The sequence below is a fragment of the Coregonus clupeaformis genome, unplaced genomic scaffold, assembly GCF_020615455.1.
Source record: "Coregonus clupeaformis isolate EN_2021a unplaced genomic scaffold, ASM2061545v1 scaf0847, whole genome shotgun sequence".
In the NCBI taxonomy this organism is placed as follows: domain Eukaryota; kingdom Metazoa; phylum Chordata; class Actinopteri; order Salmoniformes; family Salmonidae; genus Coregonus; species Coregonus clupeaformis.
Window position 1 is genome coordinate 210466 of NW_025534302.1, and position 18637 is coordinate 229102.

At 42.7% G+C, this 18637-nt stretch overlaps 1 protein-coding gene across 1 annotated transcript; it reads right to left on the reverse strand.

The window, feature by feature from the left end:
* Positions 1 to 236: 236 nt before the first annotated feature.
* LOC121563405 (oocyte zinc finger protein XlCOF6-like) lies at positions 237 to 15578 on the reverse strand. Its single transcript, XM_045216902.1, has 2 exons — positions 14986 to 15578; positions 237 to 3154 (listed from the first exon to the last, which is right to left on the reverse strand). Exons 1-2 carry the CDS (start codon positions 15314 to 15316, stop codon positions 927 to 929), a joined length of 2559 nt encoding a protein of 852 aa, XP_045072837.1. The 5' UTR covers positions 15317 to 15578; the 3' UTR covers positions 237 to 926.
* Positions 15579 to 18637: the final 3059 nt, after the last annotated feature.

Here is an 18637-nt window from a genome sequence, read left to right on the forward strand (position 1 = left end):
AAATTACTTGTGTCATGCACAAAGTAGATGTCCTAACCGACTTGCCAAAACTACAGTTTGTTAACAAAAATGTGTGGAGTGGTTGAAAAACGAGTTTTAATGACTCCAACCTAAGTGTATGTGAACTTCCGACTTCAACTGTAGATGTATTTAATGAACAGACTAGGTCTATACTGCTCCTACATGGTGTAACAATACATCATGTAGATTTATATAATGAACATCCACTAACACAGTTACAAATATTCCTTTTATTTTATTTTTCAGATACAAATATGTTGCATTAATCAAATCCTTTTTTCAATCAGCACCTGTGTTTTCTCTGACATGGTGGAAAAATACCGATGGGAACGTTCACGTGGTGGTGAATGTTTATCTCACCAATGTTATCAGAACAACGCCAGTGCATTTTATACACCTTTAACTTGATGACTAGTACACAAATTAACTTACTGACAAAATTCAAGAGGTTTCAGGGTTAGAATCATTCTACTAATGTAATTTCATAATTTAAATTTTGCAATATACAAATCATGTATCCATTCAAATTCAATGAGCAATATCCAAATCATATATCCAATCAAATTAATGTAGCAATATCCAAATCATATCAAATTCAAGAGGTTAAGGTTAGACCCAATAAACTCTATTCATCTATTTAATCATTTACATTTTGAAATACTAATATCCAAATCTATACTTTTATTCAATCAATCAAAATTCATAATCAAAATACATGTAAATATATATATATTCTGATTTTAGATGTGATCACGTCTTGAGAAGAAAAACTAAAACAAACGAAGGCCTATTTTTGAGTAAACTTTCATACATTCAATTTGATTTAATGTAGCATAAACCAAAACACTCATTCTTAGTCAAAAATATAAGTCAGAACCACAGCCTCTCTATTCTCTCATGTGATTTCAGGTCCTCTGACCGGGAAAATGTCTTTCCACAATGAGATTATTGGAAAGGCTTCTATCCTGTGTGTGTGTTCCTTCATGCCTTTTCATGTTCGCTAACTGGGTAAAACTCTTTCCACATTGGGAGCATTGGAAAGGCTTCTCTCCTGTGTGTGTCCTCTCATGCTTTTTCAGTGTCCCTAACTCGGTAAAACTCTTTCCACACAGGGAGCATTGGAAAGGCTTCTCTCCTGTGTGTAATCTCTCATGCATTTTCAATGTCCCTGACCGGGCAAAAAAAATTCCACAGTGGGAGCATTGGAAAGGCTTCTCTCCTGTGTGCATTCTCTCATGCATTTTCAAGTTCCCTAACCGGGGAAAACTTTTTCCACACTGAGAGCATTGGGAAGGCCTCTCTACTAAGTGTGTTCTCTCATGTGATTTCAGGTCCCCTGATGAGGAAAATGTATTTTCACACTGGAAGCATTGATATGGCTTCTCTTCAGTGTGCGTTCCTTCATGCCTTTTCATGTTTGCTAACTGGGTAAAACTCTTTCCACATTGGGAGCATTGGAAAGGCTTCTCTCCTGTGTGTGTCCTCTCATGCTTTTTCAGTGTTCCTAACTCTGTAAAACTCTTTTCACACAGGAAGCAGTGGAAAGGCTTCTCTCCTGTGTGTATTCTCTCATGCATTTTCAAGTTCCCTAACCGGGGAAAACGTTTTCCACATTGGGAGCATTGGAAAGGCTTATCTCCTGTGTGTGTCATCTCATGTGATTTCAGGTCCCCTATCTGGATAAATCTCTTTCCACAGTCTGAACAGTGGTAGGGCTTCTCCCCTGTGTGCGTTCTCTCATGCGTTTGTAGATTCCTTAACTGAGTAAAACTCTTTCCACACTGAGAGCATTGGAAAGACCTCTCTATAGTGTGTGTTCTTGCATGTTTTTTCAGGTCCCCTGATGAGGAAAATGTAATTTCACACTGGGAGCATTGATATTGCTTCTCTCCAGTGTGTATTCCTTCATGCATTTTCAGGTTCCCTGCATTTCTAAAACCCTTTCCACACTGGGAGCAGTGGAAAGGCTTCTCTCCTGTGTGTGTGCGCTCATGTGATTTCAGATTCCCTAACCAGGTAAAACTCTTTCCACAGTCTGAGAAGTGGTAGGGCTTCTCCCCAGTGTGTGTTCTCTCATGCATTTGTAGATTCCCTAACAGGGTAAAACTCTTTCCACATTGGGAGCATTGTAAAGGCTTATCTCCTGTGTGTGTCCTCTCATGCTTTTTCAGTGTCCCTAACTCAGTAAAACTCTTTCCACACAGGGAGCAGTGGAAAGTCTTCTCTCCTGTGTGTATTCTCTCATGCGTTTGTAGATTCCCTAACTGGGTAAAACTCTTTCCACACTGAGAGCATTGGAAAGGCCTCCTTACTAAGTGTGTTCTCTCATGTTTTTTCAGGTCCCCGGATGAGGAAAATTTTATTTCACACTGGGCGCATTCATATGGCTTCTCTCCAGTGTGTCGTCTTTCATGCACTTTCAGGTTCCCTCCGTGTCTAAAACCCTTTCCACACTGGGAGCAGTGGAAAGGCTTCTCTCCTGTGTGTGTCATCTCATGCGTTTTCAAGTTCCCTAACTGGGTAAAACTTTTTCCACACTGGGAGCAGTGGAAAGGCTTATCTCCTGTGTGTGTGCGCTCATGTGATTTCAGATTCCCTAACCAGGTAAAACTCTTTCCGCAGTCTGAGCAATGGTAGAGCTTCTCCCCTGTGTGTGTTCTCTCATGAGTATGTAGATTCCCTAACAGGGTAAAACTCTTTACACACTGAGTGCATTGGAAAGGCCTCTTTACTAAGTGTGTTCTCTCATGTGATTTCAGGTTCCCTGATGATGAAAATGTATTTTCACACTGGGAGCATTGATATGGCTTCTCGCCAGTGTGTGTTCCTTCATGCCTTTTCATGTTTGCTAACTGGGTAAAACTCTTTCCACATTGGGAGCATTGGAAAGGCTTCTCTCCTGTGTGTGTCCTCTCATGCTTTTTCAGTGTCCCTAACTCGGTAAACCCATTTCCACACTGGGAGCAGTGGAAAGGCTTATCTCCTGTGTGTGTGCGCTCATGTGATTTCAGATTCCCTAACCAGGCAAAACTCTTTCCACACTGGGAGCAGTGGTGTGGTTTTTCTGGTTTGGTCGTCTCTGGGTCTGGTTCCCCTGAAGGACTCTTCTGGTTGTGAGAGTCTGGTCTCTCACCTGCTGAAGACAAATAGAGTATTTGGTTAAACAGTGAGACCGGAATGAAACCTCTACATTATAAAACTGTCTTTCTACAAGGATCCCTCAATAAAATGCATAACCTTCAAGACCCTGGTGCTTGGTTCTGGAGCAGCAAGGGGAACTTCTCCTCCCTTTCTTCAGCTATGCTGGATGCAAGAGATCAGCTGAACTACTTCTATATTTAAGAGTTTTATTAAACAAAGGTGTGTACAGGGAGACCTCAGAGAGACTGAAATGACTCTTCTGCAAGGTTTGTAACAATGTGCCACCCTCCTGAGGGGAGGGCAGACCTAAATACTCTGGCCTTCACTGTTCGTTGTTTCATCCTTCCCTGGGTCAAAACATTAAATCAAGGCTGCCTTGGGGGTTGAATAGACTATACATTTGAATCACTTCAGGACACCCATTTTTTGTTTTGTTTTTGTTTTGTTTTTTGTTTTTTTAGTCATTTAGCAGACGCTCTTATCCAGAGCGACTTACATGAGCAATTAGGGTTAAGTGCCTTGCTCAAGGGCACATCAACAGATTTTTCACCTAGTCGGCTCGGGGATTAGAACCAGCGACCTTTCGGTTACTGGCACAACGCTCTTAACCACTAAGCTACCTGCCGCCCCACTAAGCTACCTGCCGAATATACACTGAGTACATCAAACATTGGCCGATTGACCAATCACTAAGATTGCCTGCTTTATGGTGACCTCTGTCCTTAGAGAGGGTACCTGGGGCCAAATTCCAATAGGGGATTATCATCAGAATAGCGTTCTTAACAACCCAACCCGAGCACTCCGTTCTGCTACGTCTGGTCTCTTGGCCCTCCCATCCCTACAGGAGGGCAGCTCCCGCTCAGCCCAGTCAAAGCTGTTCTCTGTCCTGGCACCCTAATGGTGGAACAATCTTCCCCCTAATGTCCGGACAGCAGAGTCCCTGCCCATCTTCTGAAGATGCCTACAACCCTACACCTTTAGAGAGCATATTAAATAAATGCCACGAGGGAAGTAGATAAAGGGCTTCATTGTCAAAATCTCAAAGTCTCCCTTTAACCTCTACGGGATCGGGTGTCCCGTGATACGGACGGTTGCGCTAACGTACGCTAATGTGATTAGCATGACTGTTGTCAGTAACAGCAAACTTTCCAGGACATAGACATGTCTTATATGGGCAGAAAGCTTTAATTATTGTTAATCTAACTGCATTGTCCAATTTACAGTAGCTATTACAGTGAAAAAAATACCATGCTATTGTTTGAGGAGAGTGCACAACAACAAAAAAACTTATCACGGCAACTGGTTTGATACATTCACCTCTGAAGGTAAATAATGTACTTACATTCAGTAATCTTGCTCTGATTTATCATCCTAAGTGTCCCAGAGATAAAATGTAGCATAGTTTTGTTTGATAAAACTGGGTTCTACAGTTTCAACCCCTGCTGTCTCTGGCTCCACACCCACCCCGCCCGGCCATCTAGATGTGTGGAAGTTAGTGTATAAGCTAATGATCCATCATGTATGACATTCCTGGGAGTGTGTAAACTTACATTTTGTATTACCATATCATTTTTGTATGTTCTCTATAGTTATGTACTTGAAAATGTGTCAATTGACCAATTCGGCACATTTGGGCAGACCTGATACAAAATAGTCCAGTATTACAATGCTTCACTGGATCAATCAGAAACTTTGCACACACACTGCGGCCATCTAGTGGCCAACATCTAAATTGCGCCTAAACTCCTATATTATATTACGGCCTTTCTCTTGCATTTCAAAGATGATGTATTATCTTTTACCAGATCTAATGTGTTATATTCTCCTACATTAATTTCACATTTCCACAAACTTCAAAATGTTTCCTTTCAAATGGTATCAAGAATATGCATATCCTTGCTTCAGGTCCTGAGCTACAGGCAGTTAGATTAGGGTATGTCATTTTTGGCGAAAATTGAAAAAAAGGGTCCGATCCTTAAGAGGTTAATTAAAGGGCAAATTTTCCGGGACTCCGACGATACCGTCGACAAGCTAAGCATCTCCAATCACCGGCTTCATCAGGAAATGCATCGGTCGACATGGTCCCAAAAGTGAAGGTTTGCTGCTTCCCATATCAAAAGCCCTGGATCAACACCGAGGTATGTGCTAAGCTAAAGGACAGAGCTACAGCACACAAGGCTATCGCACCCAACCCAAAGGCTACGGCTGAGGACACGAACAAAGAAAGAGTCACTCTACGACCTCTGCAGAGCCATCAAACAGGCAACAGGACAATATAGGAACAAGGTGGAATCCTATTACGCCGGATCTGACGCTTGACGCATGTGGCAGGGGCTACAGTCCATTATGGATTACAATGGAAGACCTAGCCATTATCTGCCGAACGATGCCTCTCTACCAGACTAACTCAATGCATTTTATGCATGCTTTGACAAAAAAAAACACAGAGCCAATGCACGAGGGCCCCAGCCGTCCCAGAGGACTGGTTTTCCACGTGCGTTCCAGTGTGTGTGTTCCCTTTTAATAGCAACCGATCACCTTCAAAAAAATCACACACCTTAACTGGCCTCCACTGTGTTAAATTGTAGTGATTCACATGATTTCAGGATAAATTCTGCCGTTCCTCTAGGTTCCCTCTGATGGGTAGTGAATTGCAAAAGCAAACACTCAACCATGAGCACCAAGGAGCTTTCAAAAGACCGAGTAAGTAGGAGACTGATCAGGCTACCATGAGACCAATGTGTCACGATCGTCCTGAGAAGAAGCGGGCGCAGCGTGATATGCGTACATAATATTTATTGAATGTACAACACAACGAACAAAACAACAAACGATACGAATCGTGAAGTCCTACGGTTACACAAACCAAACGGAACAAGATACCACACCAAAACAATGCCAAACAGCTACCTAAATATGGCTCCCAATCAGAGACAACGAGCTACAACCGTCTCTGATTGGGAACCACCCTGGCCAACATAGAAATACCAAACTAGAACACAACCTAGAAACTCACACCCTGGCTCAACATACAAGAGTCCCCAGAGCCAGGGCGTGACACAATGGCAACTTTGATTGACCTACAGGCTTCTATGGCCAAGACTGGTCAAAGTGTGCATGTGACAACAATATCCAAAGCATTTCACAAATCTGGCATGTAGGGTGGCAAGAAGGAAAAGCCATTACTCAAGAAAGAAAGCACACCTTGAATCCCGTTTGAAGTATACAACAACAACAACAACAACAAAAAAAAAACTTTCTGTAGCCACGTGGCAAAAAACTTTTTGTGGTCTGACGAAAACTAAAATGGAACTTTTTAGTTTAGTTTGGGTGGACACTTAACCAATTATGATATTTCAGTTTTATATTTTAAATATATACTTTTTTTCAGATAGGTAGAAAAAAAAACGTAATTAAATGCATGAAACTGAGGCACTGACATCAAAAAGTGAAAGGGGGTGTAGACTTTCTATAGGCACTGTATGTAAAATATCTAATTTTATGAACACCATGTGGTCCCATGCTCTTCACCACATGAGGAGTAATGGCCGATCTTCACCTAAAACCTCAACCCTGTTATCGTCAACCCTGTTAAGAGGCCCAACGGTAACTTTATCGGTTTGATATTATATGTGAATTTATTTGTACAACGGACACTTAAACAATAACAACATGTTGGATTTTCTCAGACTTGCTTTTTAAAATAGTAGTTAGGAAGTTACATAAGTGTCTGTAACAGGGGTTGACATACCGTGTGGTACAAGTGCAGATAAAACGCTAGAGATATTATTAAGTTCATTTCTTGAAAATGTCCAAAAGGCCCCCATTTATTGGAACGACCCAAAACCACGTCAAACATCCATCCTCCCAATTACATTTCTATGTGAGAATTGCCAGAACAATCTGAGATAATAACCAAATATATTTTTAGGCTGTCCTGGCACGGAATCACCCGAGAGGGAGGGAACTTGATTTGATTGGTCCTCAACTCGCAGCTCAGCCACTTGATTTAGGATAAAGTGGAGTGAGCCTGCCCCGGAGGAGGTTAGAGTTTAAGGATTTATTCCCATAGAAACGTACATGACTAAGAGCTAAGCCACCTTCAACAGTTATCCTGAGTTTAATTCAGATTGTCTGTGGTTTTCCAGAAATTGGGCTACTTTGAAAACTATGTAGCGGGTAAAAATGTTTTGGTTGCAGGGTTTTGGGCTACTTCTAAATTGCACCGCGGCCGCCATTGAAAATGTCTCTTTTAAAAGAAATCTACTAATTTCCCTGTGACCTGCTGCTGCTGACTATCAGGCAGTGAGGCAGACGGTTGCAGAGTGAGTGGTGGGGTTGGGAGCTTCATCTACACAGTGTAACAACTCCGTAGGTGGTAAAATAAATCCCACGTCTGGTAGTAAAAAACCAAGAGACAGACGAGGCAGTTCAGCCTCAATGGGGATTTATTAACTAAAAACATGGTTCACAGGTAGCTTGGGCAATCTTCACGTCCCAAAATAACATTCTCTACAAAAAGAAGGCAAACACTCCAGATGAACAACTGGCCCTTTATGGCAGTAACTGAACATCATAATATTTTACCCCAGGGCAGAGAGAGCTTCAAACCAAGGCAGCAGCTACTCTTCCTGGGGTGCAGCAAAAATTAAGGTAGTTATACATTTAAAAAAAACATTACAATACATTCATAACAGATTTCACACATATTAAGTGTGTGCCCTCAGGCCCCTACTCTACTACCACATATCTATAACGTGTGTGTATAGTGCGTATGTTATCGTGTGTTTGTATGCATGTCTCTATGTTTGTGTTGCTTCACAGTCCCTGCTGTTCCATAAGGTGTATTTGTATCTGTTTTTTAAATCTAATTTTACTGCTGGCATGAGTTACTTGATGTGGAATAGATCCATGCAGTCATGGTTCTATGTAGTACTGTGCGCCTCCCATAGTCTGTTCTTGACTTGGGGACTGTGAAGAGACCTCTGGTGGCATGTCTTGTGGGGTATGCATGGATTTCCGAGCTGTGTGCCAGTAGTTCAAACAGACAGCTTTGGTGCATTCAACATGTCAATACCTCTTACAAATACAAGTAGTGATGAAGTCAATCTCTCCTCCACTTTGAGCCAGGAGAGATTGACATGCATATTATTAATGTTAGCTCTCTGTGTACATCCAAGGGCCAGCCGTGCTGCCCTGTTCTGAGCCAATTTCAATTTTCCTAAGTCCGTCTTTGTGGCACCTGACCACAAGACTGAACAGTAGTCCAGGTGCGACAAAACTAGGGCCTGTAGGACCTGCCTTGTTGATAGTGCTGTTAAGAACGCAGAGCAGCGCTTTATTATGGACAGACTTCTCCCCATCTTAGCTGCTGTTGTATCAATATGTTTTGACCATGACAGTCTACAATCCAGGGTTACTCCAAGCATTTTAGTCACCTCAACTTGCTCAATTTCCACATTATTTATTACAAGATTTAGTTGAGGTTGAGGGTTTAGTGAATGATTTGTCCCAAATACAATGCTTTTAGTTTTTTTTAAATATTTAGGACTAACTTATTCCTTGCCACCCATTCTGAAACTAACTGCAGCTCTTTGTTGAGTGTTGCAGTCATTTCAGTCGCTGTTAAGTGTTGCAGTGATTTCACTCGCTGTAGCAGCTGACGTGTATAGTGTTGAGTCATCCGCATACATAGACACACTGGCTTTACTCAAAGCCAGTGGCATGTCATTAGTAAAGATTGAAAAAAGCAAGGGGCCTAGACAGCTGCCCTGGGGAATTCCTGATTCTACCTGGATTTTGTAGGAGGTTTCCATTAAAGAACACCCTCTGTGTTCTGTCAGACAAGTAACTCATTATCCACAATATAGCAGGGGGTGTAAAGCCATAACATATACGTTTTTCCAGAAACATACTATGATTGATAATGTCAAAAGCCACACTGAAGTCTAACAAAACAGCCCCCACAATCTTTTTATCATCAACTTCTCTCAGCCAATCATCAGTCATTTGTGTCAGTGCTGTGCTTGTTGAACGTCCTTCCCTATAAGTGTGCTGAAAGTCTTTTGTCAATTTGTTTACTGTAAAATAGCTTTATGGATGCAGCCCCAACTCCAGAAACTGAACATTAACTTAAATCACCGGGGAAGATAATATTTTACCCTAGGGCAGAGAGAGTTTCAAACCGTCGGCATTGCGGTGCTGGCTGGTCCAATGTTTGCGACAGAGGTTTCCTCATCTCTCTCCCTCTCTGTCTGTCTTCCTCCATCTCTCCCCCTCTCTCTCTGTCTTCCTCCATCTCTCCCCCTCTCTCTCTGTCTTCCTCCATCTCTCTCCCTCTCTCTGTCTTCCTCCATCTCTCTCCCTCTCTTTCTGTCTTCCTCCATCTCTCCCCCTCTCTCTCTGTCTTCCTCCATCTCTCTCCCTCTCTCTGTCTTCCTCCATCTCTCTCCCTCTCTTTCTGTCTTCCTCCATCTCTCCCCCTCTCTCTCTGTCTTCCTCCATCTCTCTCCCTCTCTCTCTGTCTTCCTCCATCTCTCTCCCTCTCTGTCTGTCTTCCTCCATCTCTCTCCCTCTCTCTCTGTCTTCCTCCATCTCTCTCCCTCTCTCTGTCTTCCTCCGTCTCTCTCCCTCTCTTTCTGTCTTCCTCCATCTCTCTCCCTCTCTGTCTGTCTTCCTCCATCTCTCTCCCCCTCTCTCTCTGTCTTCCTCCATCTCTCTCGGTCTTCCTCCATCTCTTTCTGTCTTCCTCCATCTCTCTCCCTCTCTTTCTGTCTTCCTCCATCTCTCGCCCTGTCTTCCTCCATCTCTCTCCCTCTCTTTCTGTCTTCCTCCATCTCTCTCCCTCTCTGTCTGTCTTCCTCCATCTCTCTCCCCCTCTCTCTCTGTCTTCCTCCATCTCTCTCCCTCTCTCTCGGTCTTCCTCCATTTCTTTCTGTCTTCCTCCATCTCTCTCCCTCTCTTTCTGTCTTCCTCCATCTCTCTCCCTGTCTTCCTCCATCTCTCTCCCTGTCTTCCTCCATCTCTCTCCCTGTCTTCCTCCATCTCTCTCCCTCTCTTTCTGTCTTCATCCCTCTCTTTCTGTCTTCCTCCATCTCTCCCTCTCTCTCTGTCTTCCTCCACCTCTCTCTGTCTTCCTCCATCTCTCTCCCTGTCTTCCTCCATCTCTCTCCCTCTCTTTCTGTCTTCCTCCCTCTCTCTCTGTCTTCCTCCACCTCTCTCTCGGTCTTCCTCCACCTCTCTCTGTCTTCCTCCACCTCTCTCCCTCTCTCTCTGTCTTCCTCCACCTCTCTCCCTCTCTTTCTGTCTTCCTCCACCTCTCTCTGTCTTCCTCCATCTCTCTCCCTCTCTTTCTGTCTTCCTCCATCTCTCTCCCTCTCTTTCTGTCTTCCTCCATCTCTCTCCCTCTCTTTCTGTCTTCCTCCATCTCTCTCCCTCTCTTTCTGTCTTCCTCCATCTCTCTCGCTCTCTTCCTCCATCTCTCTCCCCCTCTCCTTCTGTCTTCATCTCTCTCTCTCTCTCTCTCTCTCTCTCTCTCTCTCTCTCTCTCTCTCTCTCTCTCTCTCTCTCTCTCTCTCTCTCTCTCTCTCTCTCTCTCTCTCTCTCTCTCTCTCTCTCTCTCTCTCTCTCTCTCTCTCTCTCTCTCTCTCTCTCTCTCTCTCTCTCTCTCTCTCTCTCTCTCTCTCTCTCTCTCTCTCTCTCTCTCTCTCTCTCTCTCTCTCTCTCTCTCTCTCTCTCTCTCTCTCTCTCTCTCTCTCTCTCTCTCTCTCTCTCTCTCTCTCTCTCTCCCTCCATCTCTCTCTCTCTTCCTCCATCTCTCTCTCTCTTCCTCCATCTCTCTCTCTCTTCCTCTCTTTCTCTGTCCTCCTCAAAACCCTCTTCCACCGTGTCAATGCCACTACATCCCTATGTGCCACTGCCCTAATGGCAGCCAGGTGTGCAAGCTGCGCAGCTGCAGTCTATTAAGTCTCTGTTGAGAGCTGCCACACTTTGTAAACGAGTCATCTAGCCACCAGAAGGGGCCAAAAAGCGGGCCTTTCCCAACCTTACACCCCTCGGGTGCTCACGAGAGTCATTGGGAGGGATTGCCCGTAGGGTGTGTGTGTACTGTTGAGAGAGCGCTGCAGTAGGCGGCGGAGTCACGTGAGTAAGAGGAAAGTAGCAATGCAAGTGGTGTGAGATTCAACAACCAACCGCACTAGCTAGCTACATACTTTCCCCTCACAATTCTTCTTTGCCTCGTCCATTGTATCCTGACCACCCCCCCAGTCCTCCCAATCATGACTAGAGCCAACACAGCAAGGGAGAGAAAGGATCAAACAACGTGCTCTCTCTCTGGGTGAGGACAGAGGAACTGCTTTCATACGCTAGCTTACTGGCTAGACACGATTCTACTGTCAGAATGTCAGGTAAATTGGCAAAATATGCGCGGAAATATTGCAAAGACTGGGAAAGAGAACAGGGTATAATGGAATGGATTAAGAGCATCCCAGGAGATGACAGAAAAGCTTGCTGTAGGTATCGCTAATCAGAAATGCCAGCTCACCACGCCGATCTTATTGCTCCGTTTTCCAATGCCAGAACATTGTTTGACACAGGAACTACATCCGTAAGAGGGAATAACACAGTTAAAACAGATGGCTGCACATATTGCATGCCACTCCAGCAATGCAACTGTAGATCACCTGGGATGTGTTGTCAAAGACATTGCAAAGAAAGGAATCAATATCCACAATATCCACAGAACGAAAATGCGCAGTGCTCACAAATGCATTTATAGGGCCTGCAGTGCATGAGGAACTAATAAAAGGACATTGGGAATGAGTCTTACTCGTTGATTATTGATGAAAATACTGATGTCACCACCAAGAAGCAGCTGGGTGTGGTGACAAGATACCACAGCAAGAAACTCTTTCAAATCATAAGCAACATTCCAGCTGGTGAGTCACCTGACCATTGCCTTGTTCAAGTGTCTTGATGACAATAAATGGACAACTAGCCACAGATGGCCACAACACAATGTGTGGCAAAAAACAATTCCGCCCTGACAAAACTTCAAGCACGGAATCCGAATATCGTCTACATTAAATGTGTGTGTCATTCCCTGCAACTCTGTGCCTCCAAAGCAATGAATGTTCTTCCATTAAAATGTTGAATACATGGTGTCACAGACATGCAGTACACCAGTCAAACGTTTTAGAACACCTACTCATTCAAGGGTTTTTCTTTATTTTTACCTATTTTCTACATTGTAGAATAATAGTGAAGAGGTCAAAATTATGAAATAACACAATTGGAATCATGTAGTAACCAACAAAGTGTTAAACAAATCAAAAATATATTTGAGATTTTTCAAATAGCCACCCTTTGCCTTGATGACAGCTTTGGACACTCTTGGCATTCTCTCAACCAGCTTCACGAGGTAGTCACCTGGAATGCATTTCAATTAACAGGTGTAAGTTTCTTCAAGTGCAGTAGCAAAAACCATCAAGCGCTTTGATGAAAACTGGCTCTCATGAGAAATTGCAGCCCAAATAAATGCTTCACAGAGTTCAAGTAACAGACACATCTCAACATCAACTGTTCAGAGGAGAATGTGTGAATCAGGCCTTCATGGTTGAATTGCTGGAAAGAAACCACTACTAGAAGGACACCAATAAGAAGAAGAGACTTGCTTGGGCCAAGAAACACGAGCAATGGACATTAGACCGGTGGAAATGTGTCCTTCGGTCTGGAGTCCAAATTGGAGATTTTTGGTTCCAACCGCTGTGTCTTTGTGAGACGCGGTGTGGGTGAACGAATGATCTCCGCATGTGTATTTCCCACCGTAAAGCATGGAGGAGGGGGTGTTATGGTGTGGGGGTGCTTTGCTGGTGACACTGTCTGTGATTTATTTAGAATTCAAGGCACACTTAACCAGCATGGCTACTACAGCATTCTGCAGCGATACACCATCCCATCATTTGTTTTTCTATCATTTGTTTTTCAACAGGACAATGACCCAACACACCTCCAGGCTGTGTAAGGGCTATTTTACCAAGAAGGAGAGTGATGGAGTGCTGCAACCGATGACCTGGCCTCCACAATCCCCCGACCTCAACCAATTTGAGATCCTTTGGGATGAGTCGGACCGCAGAGTGAAGTAAAAGCAGCCAACAAATGCTCAGCATATGTGGGAACTCCTTCAAGACTGTTGGAAAAGCATTCCAGGTGAAGCTGGTTGAGAGAATGCCAAGAGTGTGCAAAGCTGTCATCAAGGCAAAGGGTGGCTATTTTAAGAATCTAAAATATAAAATATATTTGGATTTGTTGAACACTTTTTTGGTTACTACATGATTCCATGTGTGTTATTTCATAGTTTTGATGTCATCACTATTATTCTACAATGTAGAAAATAGTTAAAAAAAAAAAAAAAACTTGAACGAGTAGGTGTTCTAAAACGTTTGACCAGTAGTGTACATATTTATACTGAGCGTGTACTAGACACAGTCACTCACACTTTCACTCACATATAAATGTTTGGAACATACATACACATCATCAAATCAACACTCACATTACTAAAGTGAACAAACATACTTTACACCAAATTCACCAAACACCTGCTCTTGCTGGTAACAACAATCGACTCCACATTCCTTTAGTGACCTAAAACCTCTCAAGTGTCTAAACCAACTGACCTACTTTACACCCCTACATGTACGTGACCTTTGACATTTAGGTCGTAAATCAGGGTCATCAATCCCGTTTTGAACGTACTACTCTCATCTAATCTTGCTCTCATGGAATGTCATGTTTTTTAGGGTGAGCAGGGCACTATAATAATAGATATTGAGGACTAGGCTACAGTATTTCAGTCAATGTCATTGGATGCATTTGATCCATTGTTTAATAAACGTTTCGGCGGTGGCCCACTCTTGATCTTACAGTGTAGTTTAACAATTCAGCACCTGAACGACACATTTGTCTTGTTTTGTAACAAAATAATAAAATGCAGGACGACAGGATCGACATGATCTTTATAAACGTAGCTCTTTATTAACTAACTATAACTGGCATGTTCATGTGTCTCCGGCCATGATCATCTTTAAGATGACCTTACCACCTGGGCAGTGTTGCCAACTCCTCAGTAAGGAAAGTAGCTATTGGCTGTCCTAAAGGTCGCTAAATGACGTCATCGTCTAATTTGCAATATGCATGTAATTGTGATGACCGCTGTAGGAGAGAGGAATAACATCGTGGGAGAGACAAAAAGTGAGTAAAAAAACACCATACATTTACATCCCGCCCTGAATGTAAGCCAGGGCGGGATCAGCCAGTGGCGGCTTCCCGCATGCGCGATTCATTTGCAGTCTGGACGCGGAGGGGTGAACATCTCCTGCTCTGACTGCAGCTGGGAGGGACTGCTGCGCGAGGACTGGGCCGCCTGTGAGTGCTTTGGGAGTAACTAAGCACCCGCTGCTCGTTGAGAAGAGTAAGAACTATACGTGCTTTCACGTCAGAGTCTCCAAAAGTCTCCAATAACATCAGAAAAAGTCGCTAGATTTGTCGCTAGTTGCTTTTTTGAAAATGTGTCGCTAGAGGGGTCTGAAAACTCGCTAAATATAGCGACAAAGTCGCTAAGATGGCAACACTGCACCTGGATGGTCTTAACCAATCATAGCGCAGTATGATAAGACGGTAGAATGCATCCAATTACAATTCAGTATGCTGACACATTTGAATATTACAATATTCAAGTGTAGAACTTCAGTAGAATGACCGTTTAAATCCACACATTGTTTAACAACTGCAGAGTTTGTGTCATTGATAGATAGTACTCACGGGTGTTCATCATATCTCCAACCTCCTCTTCCTCCTCCTCCAATGTGACAGTAATCTCCCCCTCCTTGACCTCAAAAACGTCTTCCTCTTCTTTCACTGTGACAGTCATCTCCTTCTTCTCCTCTTTCACTCCCAACACGGCATCCTCCTCTTCCTCTTCTTTCACAGTAACATCCTCCTCTTCTTTCACAGTAACATCCTCCTCCTCTTTCACTGAAACGTCTTCTTCTTTAACTGTAACAGCTTCACCCTTTACATTTGTTTTTACTGTGACAGACTCCTCTTCCTTCTCCTCTTCTTTAGTAGGAGGGGAGTAGCTTAGTGAGCTCATGGTCGGGGTTGTTAGCGAGGTAACGTTAGGTAGCTATCATTAGCGACTAGGCTACTGCTAACTTAACCAGCCAGCTAGTTGACTAACAAAAATGTAAATATGAAAATTAAGGGGTAACTGGTGGATACGACATACGTATTTTAAACTCACCGAAATGGTCTAAAGAGCGTCAATGTTCCGGTTGTATGTTGGCTAGCAAGCTACCTAGGTGGTTGAATCAGTAGCCGTGTTGTTCTTGTTAAAGAACCGTCCCGTCCACTAGAAAATACGTCACACTAGCAACATCGCATGAAAGCCGCACATCGCCATCTGTTGATTGCAGTTGGTAAAGCAGTTGAGGAAAATGTTTATTTTATTTTCAGACAACTTTATTTTTCACTTAATTCATTAAATAATAATGTTACTTAAAGAAGTACAAAGGAAACCATGTGTTGTTTGATTAGTTCCAAATGTTTATGAGTGAGAATTTAAAACATCTACTGCACAATGTATTATTAATTAATTTGTTACATTATCCTTTTCACAATCCGCACCTGTATTCTCTGACATGGTGGAATAATACTGATGGAACATTCATGAGGTAGTGAATCTTTTTAATGTCAACAGCTTTGATGACTAGTACTGTAGCGGCTAAAGGTTCCTAGATTATAAAACATGCCAAATACAGGTTTAGTGCCAATGCATTTCCATTGATGAGAGGTTGTTGTTGCAGTTAAATTATATTTATTACTTACAGAATGAATCCAACAAGCACATTTGATCAACTAATGCGTTAGTTCTAGTAGCTATGTTGACTTGATGTTAGCTAATATGGTGACAACGATGTAGGCTGTGTGTAGCGGTTAGCTGCTATCCCAACGGGCACACAAAGTCATTTTGACATCTTATGTTATGGATGGAAGATGGCACAATGATTCCATCTGTTGGTAAATGTTCATTACTGCAACTCCAGTGTTTTACCGGTGTACTTGAGATACCCGGATGTATTGCAATATACTGAACAAGACTGGTTACTCGCATCAATGCCTCTGCCTCGTCATTTAACATTCAAACATCTTATTCTGGGTATATTCAGGTCACGACATTTTTTTAAAAACATTTTAGTCATTTAGCAGACGCTCTTATCCAGAGCGACTTACAGTTTTTAAAAGTTTTTTTATACCGGCCCCCCGTGGGAATCGAACCCACAACCCTGGCGTTGCAAACGCCATGCTCTACCAACTGAGCTACATCCCTGCCGGCCATTCCCTCCCCTACCATGAACGACGCTGGGCAAATTGTGCGCCGCCCCATGGGTCTCCCGGTCGTGGCCGGCTACGACAGAGCCTGGATTCGAACCAGGATCTCTAGACCACTGCGCCACTCGGGAGACATCATTTGACCAAAATATGACCAGCTTAAGACGTCTTTTTTTAGACGTCTTTATTATGACCAAAAAATACATATTTTGCCTAACGTCTTCCCAACTGACTCAAACCAGACGTCATTAGGTATCACGGCATTCGTTATTTTAAAACAAATCTTAAAGGAAGAAAGGAGCTACCCGGCTGGCATGAGCACTCTGCACGCAGGCTGCCCCCCACAACGTCATGGCGAGGTGCAGACAGAACATCCTTCCCATCCGATCCTGCAACCTCTGCTACAACTAGGTCATATGGTTTGGCTTGCTCTGACCTCCAGAGATGTGACATGATATATATCCCTACTTGATATTGGTTGCTAACATGAATGACTTTCAGCTCCAAATGCAGGTTTGTAAAACGCAGTTTATTTCTGTAGCCTAGCTTGCGTTTTATGGCTGTAATGACAGGAAACGTGTGTAGTTGGGTTGGATATAGTAATGGTAGGCTATAGTATATCTTACACTCTTCTATTTTGACTGGAAATGTGTTGGTCATTGTTAATAAGTGCAGAATTTATTCTTTTTCAAAATAGTTTAGCAAAAATACTTTACTCATCAGATTGCAAGATTGTGCTGATTTCCCCCTTTTTTGTAATAATTTCTCAACCAGTCTGTGACCACAGTTACGGGAAAAGTGACCTTAGACTAAAGTATGCACCGGACAGACGCGGGAATGGAGGACGGCCACAAATTATTTCTTGTTCGGTTGTGTTCATTTTGTAATCATATAATCTTCCCCCCCCCCCTCCCCTCCCCTACCCCCACCCAGTTAATAAATACATATATATATATTTGACATAGAAATTGTATTTCTTTACTGATGTGATTTTATACAAAATAAATGTTCAACAGTTATTGTTAACGGGACCCTAGGATATTTGAGCTATTTTAAATATTGTGATATAGCAGTGTAAAGTACTATACATATGGATTGATTTGCATCCATTGCTGCTGTGCGATGCTTGCTCACAGCATGACATTATTAATATTGGGAGGTCATAAACTGGTCATATTTTGGTTGGACATGAGTTATAAAGACGTCAGAAATAAGACGTCTTAGACAGGTTAGATTCTGGTTGTATATGAACGTTTTTTACATAAGTATTTAGATAAGTAACGTTTTTTAAATAAGTATTTTCCTGATGTTGTATGACAGTCAGATTTTGGTTGATTTTGAAAGGTCTTGTAGAAGACCTACAAGACCTTTCAAAATCAACCAAAATCTGACTGTCATACAACATCAGGAAAATACTTATTTACAACTGACAACAGTTGGGATGATATGGTTTGGCTTGGAAAGCCTGGTCACAGACAGCTGATGTGATGTGAAGTCCACAAGCTGAGGGAAAAGGTCAGAAGGGGAAAGCCCATAGATGCAAGAATAAATTATCCAATGATCAAAGGGATCAAGTTGTTTGTATGTGGCTGCTATGAAAGTGAACTGTGTTTGTGTGTGATCAGGGGTGTATTCATTCCGCCGATTCTGTTGAAAAACATTTCTTAAACTGAAGTAAAAGGAACGAAGATAAACAAACCTGAATTTGTCCAATAGAAACTCTCGTTTGCAACTGTTGGACTAACAATTACACCCTTGATCAGCTAGATGCAAGCAAGATTGTGCAAGGCGGTATTGAATGTGTCAATGTCTGTCACCTTGATTACTCAAATTTCGCTTGACCTGTGCACCTACATTGTAAACTTTCATTAATAGGCTAGGTTGTAGCAACCTCATGATGGGTATAGGGACAATTTGAGGATCATGTAGATATGAATGACAGTCATCCAATATGCTGTAATTGACATGCTCATAAACAATATAATCGTCCTCCCTCATCTTAAACGGCACCAACCGCCACTGGAACCAAGGTACTGGCTTATTAACAATACCTAGGGTTAGAACCATGGTAATGGCTTATTAA

Coding starts and splice junctions, on each gene's coding strand:
- LOC121563405 (XM_045216902.1), bottom strand. CDS start 15,316: ATGAGCTCACTAAGCTACTCCCCTCCTACTAAAGAAGAGGAGAAGGAA. Junction 3,155..14,985: donor TGGAGATATGATGAACACCC/GTGAGTACTATC, acceptor TGTCTTCAGCAG/GTGAGAGACCAGACTCTCAC.